The following is a 13,533-nucleotide window of genomic DNA, read 5'->3' as shown; positions in this document are numbered from 1 at the left end:
ATTCTCTGGCATCTAAAGCTCACAACATTATTGGCATTACGCATGATGAGGCTGAAGCACTAGGCCTGTCGCTGTCACATTGCAGACAGATCGGTGGCCTCTATGCATTTTACTGCTTTTCCTCTGTTTTAATCCCATCTGCTGTCTCAGCCCCTGGGCTTTCCCAGCTCCTCCAGGACTCACACATTCTTCATGCAAATAACTCCTAAAATCCAGATGTACTCTTTTGCTCCGGGTTTCTGGAAGTGTTTTCTGGAGGTTGTGTATCATATTCTCCCCCTCCAGCAAATGGAGTGCCATCATTTAATATCATCCTCTATCTTTACCTGCGATATTTTCTATCCCCATTAACTCTACCTAACTAAACCCTCTTACCTGGAGGTAACGGCATTTCCTCCCTCCCTCTTTTTCTGTACATTCATTCCATTACTTGATATGTCCAAGTCTGACCACAATGTCAGATTGCCTTTGACCCCCTCTATCACCTCACTCTTCTACAAGCCTATATTTTGTATACAAAACAAAATGGTACTGTATTATATATACATACTCATATGCATCACAATTGGCAGGCATAGCATTAAACACTCTGTCTGACCTTTTTTGAAACTTGTCCAGTGAAATACACTGGAGAGCACATTTGGGACAGGCGAGGTAGAGAGTGCAAAACATCACTCAAAACTTCCTGTCTAATGACCCAGATTCACCTTGTTTTTTTCTCTTGAGCAGATTCCATGTGCCTGCCTGTAATCTACAATAGTGGGACGTTGCAGAAAGGAACAGTGTAATGCGATACATTAACAGAAACAGGAAAAAGTGCAAAGTAGCATACGATAAATGCAAAATTTAAATTGATAGTAGCGAAAATTGAGGGTAGGGGAGTGTGTGCATGGAAGGGAAAGAGGTTTGGAGAATTTGAAGAGGAAAGTACGGAAGATGGTAGGTATGGAATATTGAATCCCAAAGTATGCTATCCCTCAGATAGATGCTAAGCAAGGTATTCCGTCTGCCGGACCAGGTTGGTAGCCGTTAAAGGTCCCAGTGTCTTTCGGGAAGAATAGGCGAGTTACATCGGCTCCCTGAACAGATTATTTAATTCCTGCCAACTTCAGTCAAACATCAGGCCTAGTCAACTGGTGTATGAAAGACTTGGGCCAAAAACATTCCCTGACTGACTTGCTGATCTTGGTTTTGGCATCCTGCAGTAGGGTGGAAATAATTGGGGCTGTTTTTAGCAGAATTGTCAAGAAGGAAAAAAAATGCCCAGATTTTGAATGAAAAATGATTCAAACAGAGTTTGGCAGGATTTTCATGAGGGTGTCAAGGCGGTTTAAGTCCACACAATTTCACAAGCATCGGCGCAACAAATCCACAACTTAGGATGATAGAGTATGTACAAGAAGGGTGGATGGAGGTCTGCAAAGTAAGGATGTTGGAGTAATAGCTGTACTGAAGCATTATTTGTGATGGCGATTATAAAAGTTTGTAGTGTAGTAAATTATGTTTTTAACAAAGCTTTGAGTGATAATTTAAAGCATGCACCAAATACAATGCCGGGTTGCACGGTTCACCTTTGGGATCGTTTACGTTAAGGAGAGATGTATTCATTTTTGTATTCAGCAGTAAAGACAATAAATAATTAATGCACTTGACATTGGTCGACTCTGTAGCCATAAAGTTTTATTTAAAAAAAGTTATTCAAGTTATAATGAGAATACTGGATCATCATCATTTTAGAAACAGAACACTTTTGATTGCACGGAATAGACAGCGATTTGATTTGTATCGTGACGATGTTTAAACCTGTAAACATTTTTCGTATCGCTACAGGAATGCATCCGATAATACCAGATACCGTTACTCGGTTTTCTCACCAGTAAATGCAAGAAAAACTTATTTTGGTCTCAAAGGATAAACTTTGCACAACTTTAGTGTCTTGCTCCGGCGAAACTATTCCAGATTCAGCACGATGTCTATTTCTTTCACAAATTAGAACATTAACTTCACAAGCATCCCAAAGCAAAATGTCGTCTTTGCCAAAATATGCCTTCAATTTATCCACATCTACACACCATTGCCTACCCATAACTATCGCTGGGTTTCAAGGCTTGGCGGAGAGTACACTGGGACATGGCAGGGAGGGAGTGGGGCAAGACCTCTGATAATGTCCGCTGCCTTTTCAGCCAGCATGATTGTTGGTGCATTCAAGTTTCCACTCACAACAGAAGGCATTATCGATGCATCCACCACTCGAAGACCCTCAATACCAATTACCCGGGTCTCAGGGTCTACCACAGCAGTAGGATCCTTGGGATCTCCCATCTTGCAAGTGCAGGAGGGGTGGTAGGCAGAGTCGGCTAATGCGCGCACTGCCGCATCAATCTCTGCATCGGATTTAACTTCAGGTCCAGGCACGATTTCCAGCCCTCGGAAATGGTCGAAAGCTGGCTGGGCGAACACCTCCCGGGACATCTTTACACACTGACGCATTTCCCGCACATCTTGTTCTGTCACATGTACATTGAAAGAAGCAAAGGAAGGTTGAGGACAACGACAGAACCAAAACCATTATCCTGATCAGTTTGTAATGTTGTAGTTTCCCTGAGTTTTAAGCAAATCATTCAACAAAATAACAAAGCAAACTTCTCTAAATTCGAAGTTTGTAACCTGACAGACTATGTATAAATGGGGTATTTTGCCAGGTTCTCCAAAATCTCGTCAAAGTGCATATAAATAATACACAACCCTGATAATATTCACTTTAGCAATACAAGCTATGATTTATGATTATTACAAAGCAAGTGAAACAAACTCATATCGGTATCGATCCACATGGGTTGTGATTGGTCAAAAGCCTCACTCGTGGCAAGGTAGTTGGCTTCAATGACGGGGTGTTCCCGGGGATCCCGCGAGTTCAATTTGATCCAGCCACGGCTAGTCGGTCTCATCGGTCCAACATGCACCTGATGAAGGATCATGGGGATTGGTGGAGAGGAGGGGCAGCAGTAGAGTGAGAAAGAAAAGATTGAAAGTACAAAATGAAATTTTCAAAATCTGACAACAATGCATTGTCCTTGTTAGTCCATCCACCCGTGCAGCTTAAACTACTTCCGTGTTTCTTTATTCATTTACCATTGAGTTTCAGTGCGTTTGTCCAGGCCATAACTTTTCTTTTTAACAATTTGAGCTTTTGTCATGAAATTTTCAACAAACCTTTACCATGAGAATATGGAGCTTTCGTAAAGTTCAGTTTGAGTACAAAGTGGACACGGACGGGCTTTGTATTTTGAGAAGCTTTCTAGTTTACTAATGTTTTAACTTGGCAAGGGAGCATTGATTAATAAAAATGTATGCAGTGATCACAAGTTTATGAACGATGAAAATTTTATATTTTAAACAAAGTTCTGAATATAACTGTTCATTTTATGGTCCTCCGCATCTGGATCATAGTCCTTGTAAGCACCTGCATCAAAATTAACCACCTGTCCTAAGATATCACCTTCATATCCACAGGACACAAAAACATTTATCAAAAAAAAATTCTCACTATGGTTTTTATCCTCTCAGGCCAGAACTCCTACTGCCACCATAATTGTGACACCATATAGAATATAGATGGTAATGGTGTGAGAAACAACACAGGTTTTATTGTGTACAGCAGGCGCGGGGAACCCTCCAACCCTCCCCACCTCCCTGGCCCAACCGCCGCCCACCCTCATGGAGGGGTTGGTGAACACCAAGTTACCCGCTTATTCCCACATAAAGACCATGTTGGACCGCCTTACCCTCAGTGACTGTTATAGTTTCTGGTATTTTCACTCTCAAGTATAAATCCTCACAACTTCTAGTTCTTAGTTCTCGATTTATTAAACAATTTTTGAATAAACCACACTGTCTCATTGATTTTAGCAGATTGCGGATGTAGAAAAGGGGAGATTGATACCCCTCCATCCTTTCAGACTCTCAATCTCAGTGTGCAGACAGAAGCAGATAGGGAGAGGCAAAAACGAATAATATACGAATAGGTATAGGTAACGAATAGGTATATTAAAATTGAGCTTTAAAATTACTGAACACCCACAGTGCTGCTCTGCAACTACCAATGCCTTCAATGTTAAGGGGTTAAAATGTGCCAAGTCAGACAAAAGGCACAAGCATAAACAATCACAATGTCAGGGGGTGAGAAACAATATTTCTAGCTCCTGTATGAGCCTCGACACTGTAAACAAAAACAAACAAACAATGAAAATATGTGTATCGCAGTTTGAGAGCAAGAGGGGTAGAAATAAGCAAATAACAGTTCATACAGGAATGGACCTGGGCCTCAAGTTGGATTAGTGGGCACATGTTCTTCCAACTTTGAAGCTAAGTGGGCAGATATAATTGTGATCCGTTTCGATTTTAAAGATCAGAGAGCCATTACACACTGTGGGACGGACAGGGAGCAGGAAAGAGAGCGATGAGATATGATGAACTGATGGAGGAAAAGGGGGTGATATTGAAAGAAATTGACATCCATTACATTAATTTTTTGAGGCTCAATAGAAACGCCCAGCCAGTAAGTGAAAGGTAAGGTAGGCCAGAGCCCTTGACAAACTTTGCAATACCAACAGGATGACGATAGTCATGGAGACAACAGAACAAGTGGACAAGTGAACTAACAGAAGCTGAAAAAGAGCAGAGAATGCTGGGAGCAAAGTTGCACAACATAAAAGGGCACATGAGGTTAGAAATTCAAATATTTACAAAAATATTTTGATGAAACAAAACTTTGACATTGTTTGTGTAATGTGACAAATAACTGAGCTGTTAAGCACAGACAAAGGAAATTGACTTCAAACTTAACAAATGTGAATGGCAGATTATGTGTGTATATCTGGTACACAGTGTATACATGGCAAAGAACAAAACTCAGATTACAGTTTGGATTCCACAAGTGATACAATAATGTTTGTGTATATTGCTTTAGATTTAATGTACAAATCCTTCAAAGGAAAACAAAAGCAACTAGAACGTCATTCGGTAGAGCGCATACCTCCGCCAGGCTGAACAGTTTGTTTTGTATCCCAATGATAGGCCGGATCTGGATTCGGACCTGAACCAAAATCTAATCAGCTTGTTCTTGTCACCTAACCAACTCGTCGACCTAGTTTTGTCATAACTCATCCAACAACTTTGTGAAATATCATGTTATATATAGTTTTTGGCCCCATCTCGATATTGAAGTATCATTTAATAAATTCTAGTATCTGGATCTGGATCTTCACCAAAATCGAATCAATTCCTCCTTGTCACACATCCAACCTGTCCACCAATTTTTGTCCGAATCCGTCCATAACTTTGAGATATCCTGCTCACAGACAAATAGAGACGTGAAAACACAACCTCTGTCCACCTTTGGTGGCGGAGGTGATAAGATGCCGTTAACATTTTCTGCATCAACCATGGAATGAAACAACTTCAGGTGAGCACTCTTCATTCATTTTCTTGAGTTATCCTAAAGATAACTGCACTGAAGCTATAAACGAATAATATGCAGAAATCCTGACCATAGAATGGAAATGCTTAACCTTCCTTTTTGGTGGAGGGACTCAAAGAAGCATGTACCTGATATGCTTCTGCTGTGGAAGCAGTGCGTCCATGATCAATGACTTGGGAAGGCAGGAAGTGAAACTGAATGTCAGGATGAGGAACACCAGCCGCACTCCGAATGAAGCCACCCGTGTGGAGATGTGCACTCGATCCCTGGCCTGTGGTGTCAAGGGGAGAAGCACGACCATATCCTCAAATATAAAAAAAGAAATAATAAAAGAAAAACCATCCTCTATTTTGCCTACTTTTGGTAGGTCATATTATGTACAATCTTAACATGCCAAAAAAAAGAAGAAGCAATTTGGTCTCATGATATCTTCCACTATTGTATGTTTTGCACAAGAACACACTGAAAAATGCATCTAGTGCACTTTGGTAATTACATCCCATGAGCAATGATAAAATGTTCCAGAGTGTAGTCGAGTGTTGACCTAGTACACTGTGATTGGTTGTCATGCAAGCAATCAGAAAGGGCCACACCTGCAGAAGGACCATAAAAGTATATGGCCTGTGATAATACCGTGTGGTCTGGTGAGTACTATGGGTCCTGGGAAGGAAAGATCACATGACAAACACATATAAATCAGTCTTAGTTAGCAAAGGCTACCTCATGTGGCAGAATGCAACCTAACTCCATGTTTCAGCAGGAACTGCATGCAAGACCCTGAAGAGGATACATGAAAAACTGGTACTGTTGGGAATAGAGGCGGTTGAGGAAGAAAGCCTAACTCTCCAAAAGTTGATGTTAAGTATCTCAAAATATGTTCTCGACATGATAAAAGATGATCCAGCATAGATCGTGCAAATGACCCAGCGTTAGTGAAAAGTGATCTCAATGGATGTAGCATCGCTGCATGAAAACCTCTGCCCACTTTGCCTCCCCCTTACAAAAGGATTGATGTTCATAAAAGTCCAATCAAGCTGTTCATTCTCCATCCTTTCAGGGCCACACGTTGACTACGACTAGAGAGGAAGTCCGCCAGCCATGCGTGGAGATTTCCATTGATACCAAAAGAGGAGAGTTTGGTGAGCAGAGCAGGGTGCCAGACCGTATCGAAGGCACGTGATATGTCAAGGGAGACAGCTCTAATTTCCTGTTTGGCATTGAGGACCTCCATCCATTGTTGAGAAAGCAGAAGCAGCATGTCCAGAGTAGAGTGTCCAGGTCTGAAACCAAATTGATGATCAGAGATCAAGCCATTGGAGAAGAGGAAATCCTTACTGCTCACTGTCCCGAGACTTGGAGCTTTTCATGAGAATTTCTACCATAATGTATATGCTTCACTTTCCTGCTGCAAGGTTCCAGTTATTCTTCACCCGGACGATTTTATTAGAACTAGCTGTACCCCCGCGTAACATATGAGGCCGAGTGTTAGTGAAAACGCTTGACATATATCCCCGTAAGCACAATTAAGAATCTCGTTCTTTTAAAATACACCACTTAATGAGTCCAATGATCGAACTCTTGAGAGAGCTACATGCAGTTGCCCATGACTGAATAAATGTTTTGGAAGGTATAAGCAAATTATTTCAAAAGTCTGCCCCTGTGACTTGTTGATGGTCGTGGAAAAGGTCAAACTGTCTGATGTTTCATTAGCATACCTTCGACAGTTCCTCAGAGTACTCTCAGACAGTTCAGCCATGTTTACATAGCGGGTGGAGTGGCGGATGGTGGGGAGGGTGGAGAAAAATATATATATTTGTATCAGATGGAATGAGAGGTATGTGAACAGTATCCTAGTTTAATGCATATAATATATGGGCCTCTATGATGCTTCTTTGTATATGAGTGCGGAAACATACCTAAGGTTTTTAATATACATTCATAGATGCGCATTTTCTACCATCGCATCTCAGCAGTACAGGAAGTAACATGTACCTCAATACATGTCACTCACTACAGTCAGCACTTTATTTTAGAACTCACTACAGTTCTATTTTTATTGTTGCTCTTCTGTTCACCTTGCTCTTCTGTTCAGAAAATCGTTTACAATGAGTAGTTCAATTTGTGCAAATCCCAAACATTTGAAGCAATGTTTTATGGCCGGATGCCCTTCCTGCCGCCAACCCTGTTAGTCACCTCTTGCGACACACAGGTGAACTGGTACTCAATTTACCGACCTCGGAAGGATGACAGGCTGAGTCAACCCCCCATGCGTTAATTCAGCGATCGACTGGGATTCAAACCCAGGATCCTATGATCCCAAGCCAGCGCCCTAACCGCTAAGCCAACACCAGGCGAGCTGTATGAGTGTATGCTGGTGCAAATGTCATCCATTTTCACAATGACCTCAATTCCGGTGTTCAGAATTAATAAAAAAGAAAGCAATTGTTTTATTTTATGAGGGTTACAAAAAACCCCCCCAAAAAACATCGAACAACTGTCCGACTTGGAATATGACTCGAGGCAGCATCAAATGTGCTGAAACCTCCTTGTGGAAGAACTGATACACACAGATGCGACAAAAACAGCTTTTGGTATATCCCAGGAAGTTCTCTCAGGCAGTAGATGTCCTACTTGACACCGATTACAGGGCGATATTCAGGTGATTGAAGAGATTTGGAAGCAAATCCCGTGCAAACATATATGGTCGATTGAGGCGAACCCAAGGCAACTCAGGGACAAAGTCCCAGCGACAATGAGGGGAACAGTACGGTTGGCTGAAGTCGAGACAGTTTTATTGCTGCCGTAAAGACACTTGGCACAACTCTAGAGTTACCCAGGATTCAATTATGGAGAGCACATGACCACACATATTAAAGTTTGGTCAAATCCAGGTAACCATACGTGGACACAGAGGAACCATGGCAGACGTGACAACACCAAATCTCCTCAGAACTGGTGTCACATACTCAAGATTGGTCATGCATAAGTAGAGACTCTTAACATCTGCAACTGTAGTGACGAATCACAAGCAATGCAACTCCAGCAGCAATGCCACCTGTCGAGATGTGGAATGTATGAAAAAAAAAATGACCTGACCAAATTCATAATTTGAATAAAAGAGTGCTCCCAAAACTGCAGACGAGTGTTCAGACATGAGATGAAGATGAAGAAACTCCCGGTATGTGTTTACGCATCCCCTTCACCGCAATAAAAACTTTAAAATACACTTATATGGTAACTAAGGTACAATATGGTATTCCAGGTTATCCTTGTATTTTAAGAAGGCCAACCAACATGTACAATACCAATCCAAGCATACATGTATTCCTCAAATTTCAATTACAATTGGAACCTATTCCAGGTTTTCTAAAAACAAAACAAAAAGGAGCTCGACGGGTGCCCACCTGTGAACTTCAGCATCCACTCCATGCCAATGGCAAGCATGCGGAGAGGCTTCTGAGCACGGTACAGCGTGATGGGCTGGGTGCACGCCTGCTGCACGTAGATCTCCAAGTGGTCTTGTAGATTCTGACCCACACCTGAAAGAGGTGGTGAAATCACCTCGGTGGAAGAAAAACTTCCGGCAGGTTCACAAAACTGGTTTATATGAGGCATGACAAACATTAATGTGGAATCGTAAGCGATTTGTCTACGAGTGTGCCTCTGAATTTCCAAAGGTTGCGCAGCTTCCATTCTGACCTGGTCTATGAGTCACCACTGGGATGTCCAAGCTCTTCAGGTGCTTCTCATCCCCAACACCAGATAAAAGGAGCAGTTGTGGAGAATTAATGGCGCCCCCAGATAAGATGACCTCTTTATCTGCATACACCTGTGCATTGTAGACACAAACAAATACAAAGATAATGCAAGATGAAAAACTGATTAGAAACTTTGGAAACACTTTAGTCCTTATTAGATTTATTTTTAACCAGATGAGTATTCCTATTTGTGTGACTTCCTGCTCCTGAAAAGAGTGCTTGGTAATCCAGCAAAATGTTGCTTCATAAAGTTTACCAGGACCTTGTGCAATGGACCATGGTAAGGTGAATACATTTCCGCTCGTGTTGCTTCAAAGTAACAATTTTCCTTGTCTCACGCTTACCCTTTCAATGTTACCGTTGCGCTCGTACTCGACTCCCACGGCTCGTGTTCCATCGAAAAGCACTCGCGTCGCGAGGGTACCATTCAGGGCAGTGATGTTCGGTCGAGAAAGCGAAGGGTGCAGGTATGCGCAGGCAGCGCTCCACCGTTGGCCTGTGATAACACACACATGTGCAGTCAGTGAAGGTCACATGAAAGAGTACATGGAAATGTGAATAATTTCTCAAACCTCCATTTGACTTGTTTGGCTTTCCCATTTGAGCACTTGATTTCAATGACGTTGTGATGCCATATTTTAATTCTTTTAGTTATATTGTCGTCGTATAATACTATGATCTTTTTTTTTCTCCACCAATTTATCCCCAGATGACTCAAGAAATTACCTTGATCAGATGACGTTTTGAACTTGTCGAATTATGACGTCATAATGGAGGCACCTATGACATCATTAACATGTGTTATTCCCCATGGAGAGTTCTTTACAATGAGCAATGTCTCAATTTATTCCATGCAGCGCTTTCGGAGATATGCAAGAAATGCGGGCAAGGGGGTTAACAAGGAGGGATGCAGAAAATAGGGCAAAATGGAGAAGATTGTCATGGGGACCGCAAGGCTAACCCCCGCTCTGGCAGGGAAAATGGCCTTAAAATGTATGTTGTTGTTGTTGTTGTTGCTTTCGGAGATATGCATCTGCAAAGTTTTTAGGTTTTTCCAAGATGGCGCCCATACCACGTGACCTATGACATCATCATTATTTTAAAATGCTACAGGTGGAGATTTCACCTATGGTGAAAATACCAAGTTGTTTTTGTAGCTTCTAAATTACCTAAAAATCCTCTAACAAGTTGTTACTAATGGATACCCCCAATGTGAGTCGAGGGAGACCTTCATCATCGGTGAGTAGGTAGATCGTTTAAAGGTGAGCATGATAACAATATTGAAGCAGCTGTGTGGAGTGAACGCTAAAGATGCACCTATCACCCATGATATAGAAAGCCGTCCTCTGCACCTGCGTGGATGGAGTTTCTTGCGTCAAAGCCAAAAATTAAAGGATCAAATGAATTAAATGGAGACATCCTGAACCCTTTGTCGAATAGAGAAATTCCTGGAACAAAAGGAAGGTATATTTCACCCACCTGGTGATTCCATTGAGATATGCAGTATTTGATCTCATCACCCATTGTAAGCACACCATTCAATGGGTGCTACAGGTGAGGAGGGTTCACTAACTAGATAAGGTGATGCAGAAAATATTGGACAATGGTCCATGCTTCAAAGTTGCAATAAGTTGAAAGGTATTTTGAGGTCTTTACGGTAGCATTAAGCAAGTGGCAGCAAGCAGGACAGCCGGCTTTTAATGGAAAACGTGCTCCACACACCTGAAGTTGACTGCTGCAGACAGTTTGAGCTGTGTCCAATTAGGGAACAAGACAGTTAGGTACAAACGGAGTCACCAGAGACCCGGACTAGCACCATTCGCAGACAAATCAAAATACGGATCTTAATTTTGCGACAATTTTGTAAAATAGGTCAAAGGTCGGTCCACTTCTTAAAAGGAGTAATGGTCTAGCTTCGAGGTTTAAGGTCTTATCAGCAGCACCCGAAGACGCACCACGGTGGACACTCGTGTCCATCCAGCCGAAGCCTTCTTGCTGAAAGCCATTCATGTCTGGAGTGAAGGGGTAGCCGGCCTGGCTACCTGCCTCCAGGAAGGCCAGGTGCAACGGATGGTCGTCGTGGACCCGGGTGACTCGCAGCGGACCGTCACGACCTCGGTACTCGTCTCCGCCGAGCGAGTGGGTCTCCGATCTCCGGAAGTAGGGAAGGCAGCTCGAGTAAGACCAGCCGGCCGCACCCTCGCGGTCCCAGCGGTCGTAGTCCTCGGGGTGACCCCGCACGAAAACCATCGCGTTCAGCGACGACGAGCCACCCCAGACGCGACCCCGAGGCCAGTACAGCCGTCGGTCGTCCATGGCCCGTTGCGGAGTCGTGTGGTAGTACCAGTTGTAGCGACGGTCCCCCAGGTTGTAGGTGAGCGCCGCGGGCATGTGCACCTTCCACGCGAGTCGTTTGCTGCCCAGGAGCGTGTCCCGCGGTCCTGCCTCCAAGAGCAAGACGCTTTCGGTGCCGGACTCGGTGAGCCGGGACGCGAGGACGCAACCCGCGCTGCCGGCTCCGACCACGACGTACGATGCGCTGGTGCTGCCATTCCGGACGATCTTGGTGTGCGCAAAGACCCGGACCAGCACCGAATCGACCGCCAATTTGCAGATCATGCTTTCAGTTTCAGCGGCAGCAACGGAAACGGAATAGAGGGATGGGTCGCTAATTATTAATTTTTCTCCAGCTGCTCTGATTGGTCGGAGGTGTGGCGATTTCTCTGACGTAAAGGCTGGGATGTCATGTCACCTGACTGTGTGTTCCTGATTGGTCAAACGGGTATCACGTGCTACTATTGAACCACGATTGATCCAATTCAAGGTGATTTTGTATCACTCATAGTCATGGCACGTTTTCCTTCACATAGTACTAAGGGGCTGCAGATTATTGTCCAAAAGTGCCTTAAAATGGCGGAACTGGCAACTAGCTTCCTACCAGCTACTTTTGGTATTTTTATAAAGTAGGGGCCTTGACAAGTTCACAAACCAAAAATACCCAGAATACCTCTGGGGGAACATGCTTAAATGACGTCATCAAAATGGCTGCCAAAATTGTAAAGTTTGGCATTGTGTCCAGGTGCTGACGTGGTACCGAACCGTTTATATAGTAGTTTTACTGTCAAGAGAAAAAACATCAGCCTTTTCCTGGGATGAGCACCGTTTCATTTGTGGAGAACCAGAGAATAAAAAGAAAGGAATAAAACTTACAGCAGCGAATATGAAGCCATCATAAGTTCGTGAGAATGTGCTTACAACAATGGTTCTGATTACAAAAATGATATCTTCACCGTGCAGTTAGTATTATTCGCAGACATAGAAAAATTACAACCAGCAACTGAATACCCCAATACCCAAGAAATTGATATTAATGCATCAGCTGCGTTTAATTTAAATATTATTTAAATATTATTTAGATATTTAATTTTTTTTTAAATATTTAAATGAAATTATTAAATTAATTTAAATGCATTTAAATGCATTGCATGCATGCATGCATTTAAATTAATTTATTATTTAAATATTATTTAAATATTATTTTAAATATTATTAAATATAATTAATAATATTATTTTTAAATATTATTAAATATTAATATTATTAAATAGAATATTTAAATCAGATGCTAGTATCATTTTATTACAGATCAGGACACAGGGACCCTCATTGTAAAAATAAAATACAAAAACTTAATAAAAATGGAGGCCATCTTGATGACGTCACTTGAACATGTTCCCCCAAGGGAATTCTGGGTATTTTTGGTGTGTGAAGTAGTCAGGGCCCATACTTTATAAAAATATCAAAATTAGCTGGGAGGAAGCTAGTTGCCACTTCACCCTCATTTTCATGCTCAATCTGCAGCCCTACTAGTCCTGCTCTAAATAAGATTATAACATAACATGTCGACCCTGAAAATGGCGGGGGGAGGTTGGTCGCAAAATATAACATGTCTTCAACATAATTATATATATATATATATATATATATATATATATATATATATATATATATATATATATATATATATATATATATATATATATATATATATTGTAACGGATTTGGGAAACCGTGCACTTTGTGTAATTGATTGTAAATATACCCCCTTGTAAATAATGTAATGATTCTTTGTAAATAGCTCCATTTGTGTAAAGGTCAAGGGTCGTCCCCTAGTTAGTCCACAGCACCACGTAGCAAATCATAGGATCTCTCAATAGTTATTTCTTTATTATGTGTATCAGGTAAGTCCATGTCTCCAATAGTTGACTTTGCGTTGCATCGAATCAAATAAGATAG

General features: G+C 42.0%; 1 protein-coding gene across 1 annotated transcript; it reads right to left on the bottom strand.

The window, feature by feature from the left end:
- Positions 1-1,660: 1,660 nt before the first annotated feature.
- Positions 1,661-11,932, bottom strand: CHDH (choline dehydrogenase). Its single transcript, XM_068113324.2, has 7 exons — positions 11,193-11,932; positions 9,582-9,733; positions 9,179-9,308; positions 8,884-9,018; positions 5,608-5,750; positions 2,861-2,963; positions 1,661-2,507 (listed from the first exon to the last, which is right to left on the bottom strand). Exons 1-7 carry the CDS (start codon positions 11,854-11,856, stop codon positions 2,089-2,091), a joined length of 1,746 nt encoding a protein of 581 aa, XP_067969425.2. The 5' UTR covers positions 11,857-11,932; the 3' UTR covers positions 1,661-2,088.
- Positions 11,933-13,533: the final 1,601 nt, after the last annotated feature.

This window comes from Myxine glutinosa, chromosome 4, assembly GCF_964187855.1.
Source record: "Myxine glutinosa chromosome 4, kmMyxGlut1.1, whole genome shotgun sequence".
Taxonomy (NCBI): domain Eukaryota; kingdom Metazoa; phylum Chordata; class Myxini; order Myxiniformes; family Myxinidae; genus Myxine; species Myxine glutinosa.
This window is presented reverse-complemented; position numbering and strand designations above follow the sequence as displayed.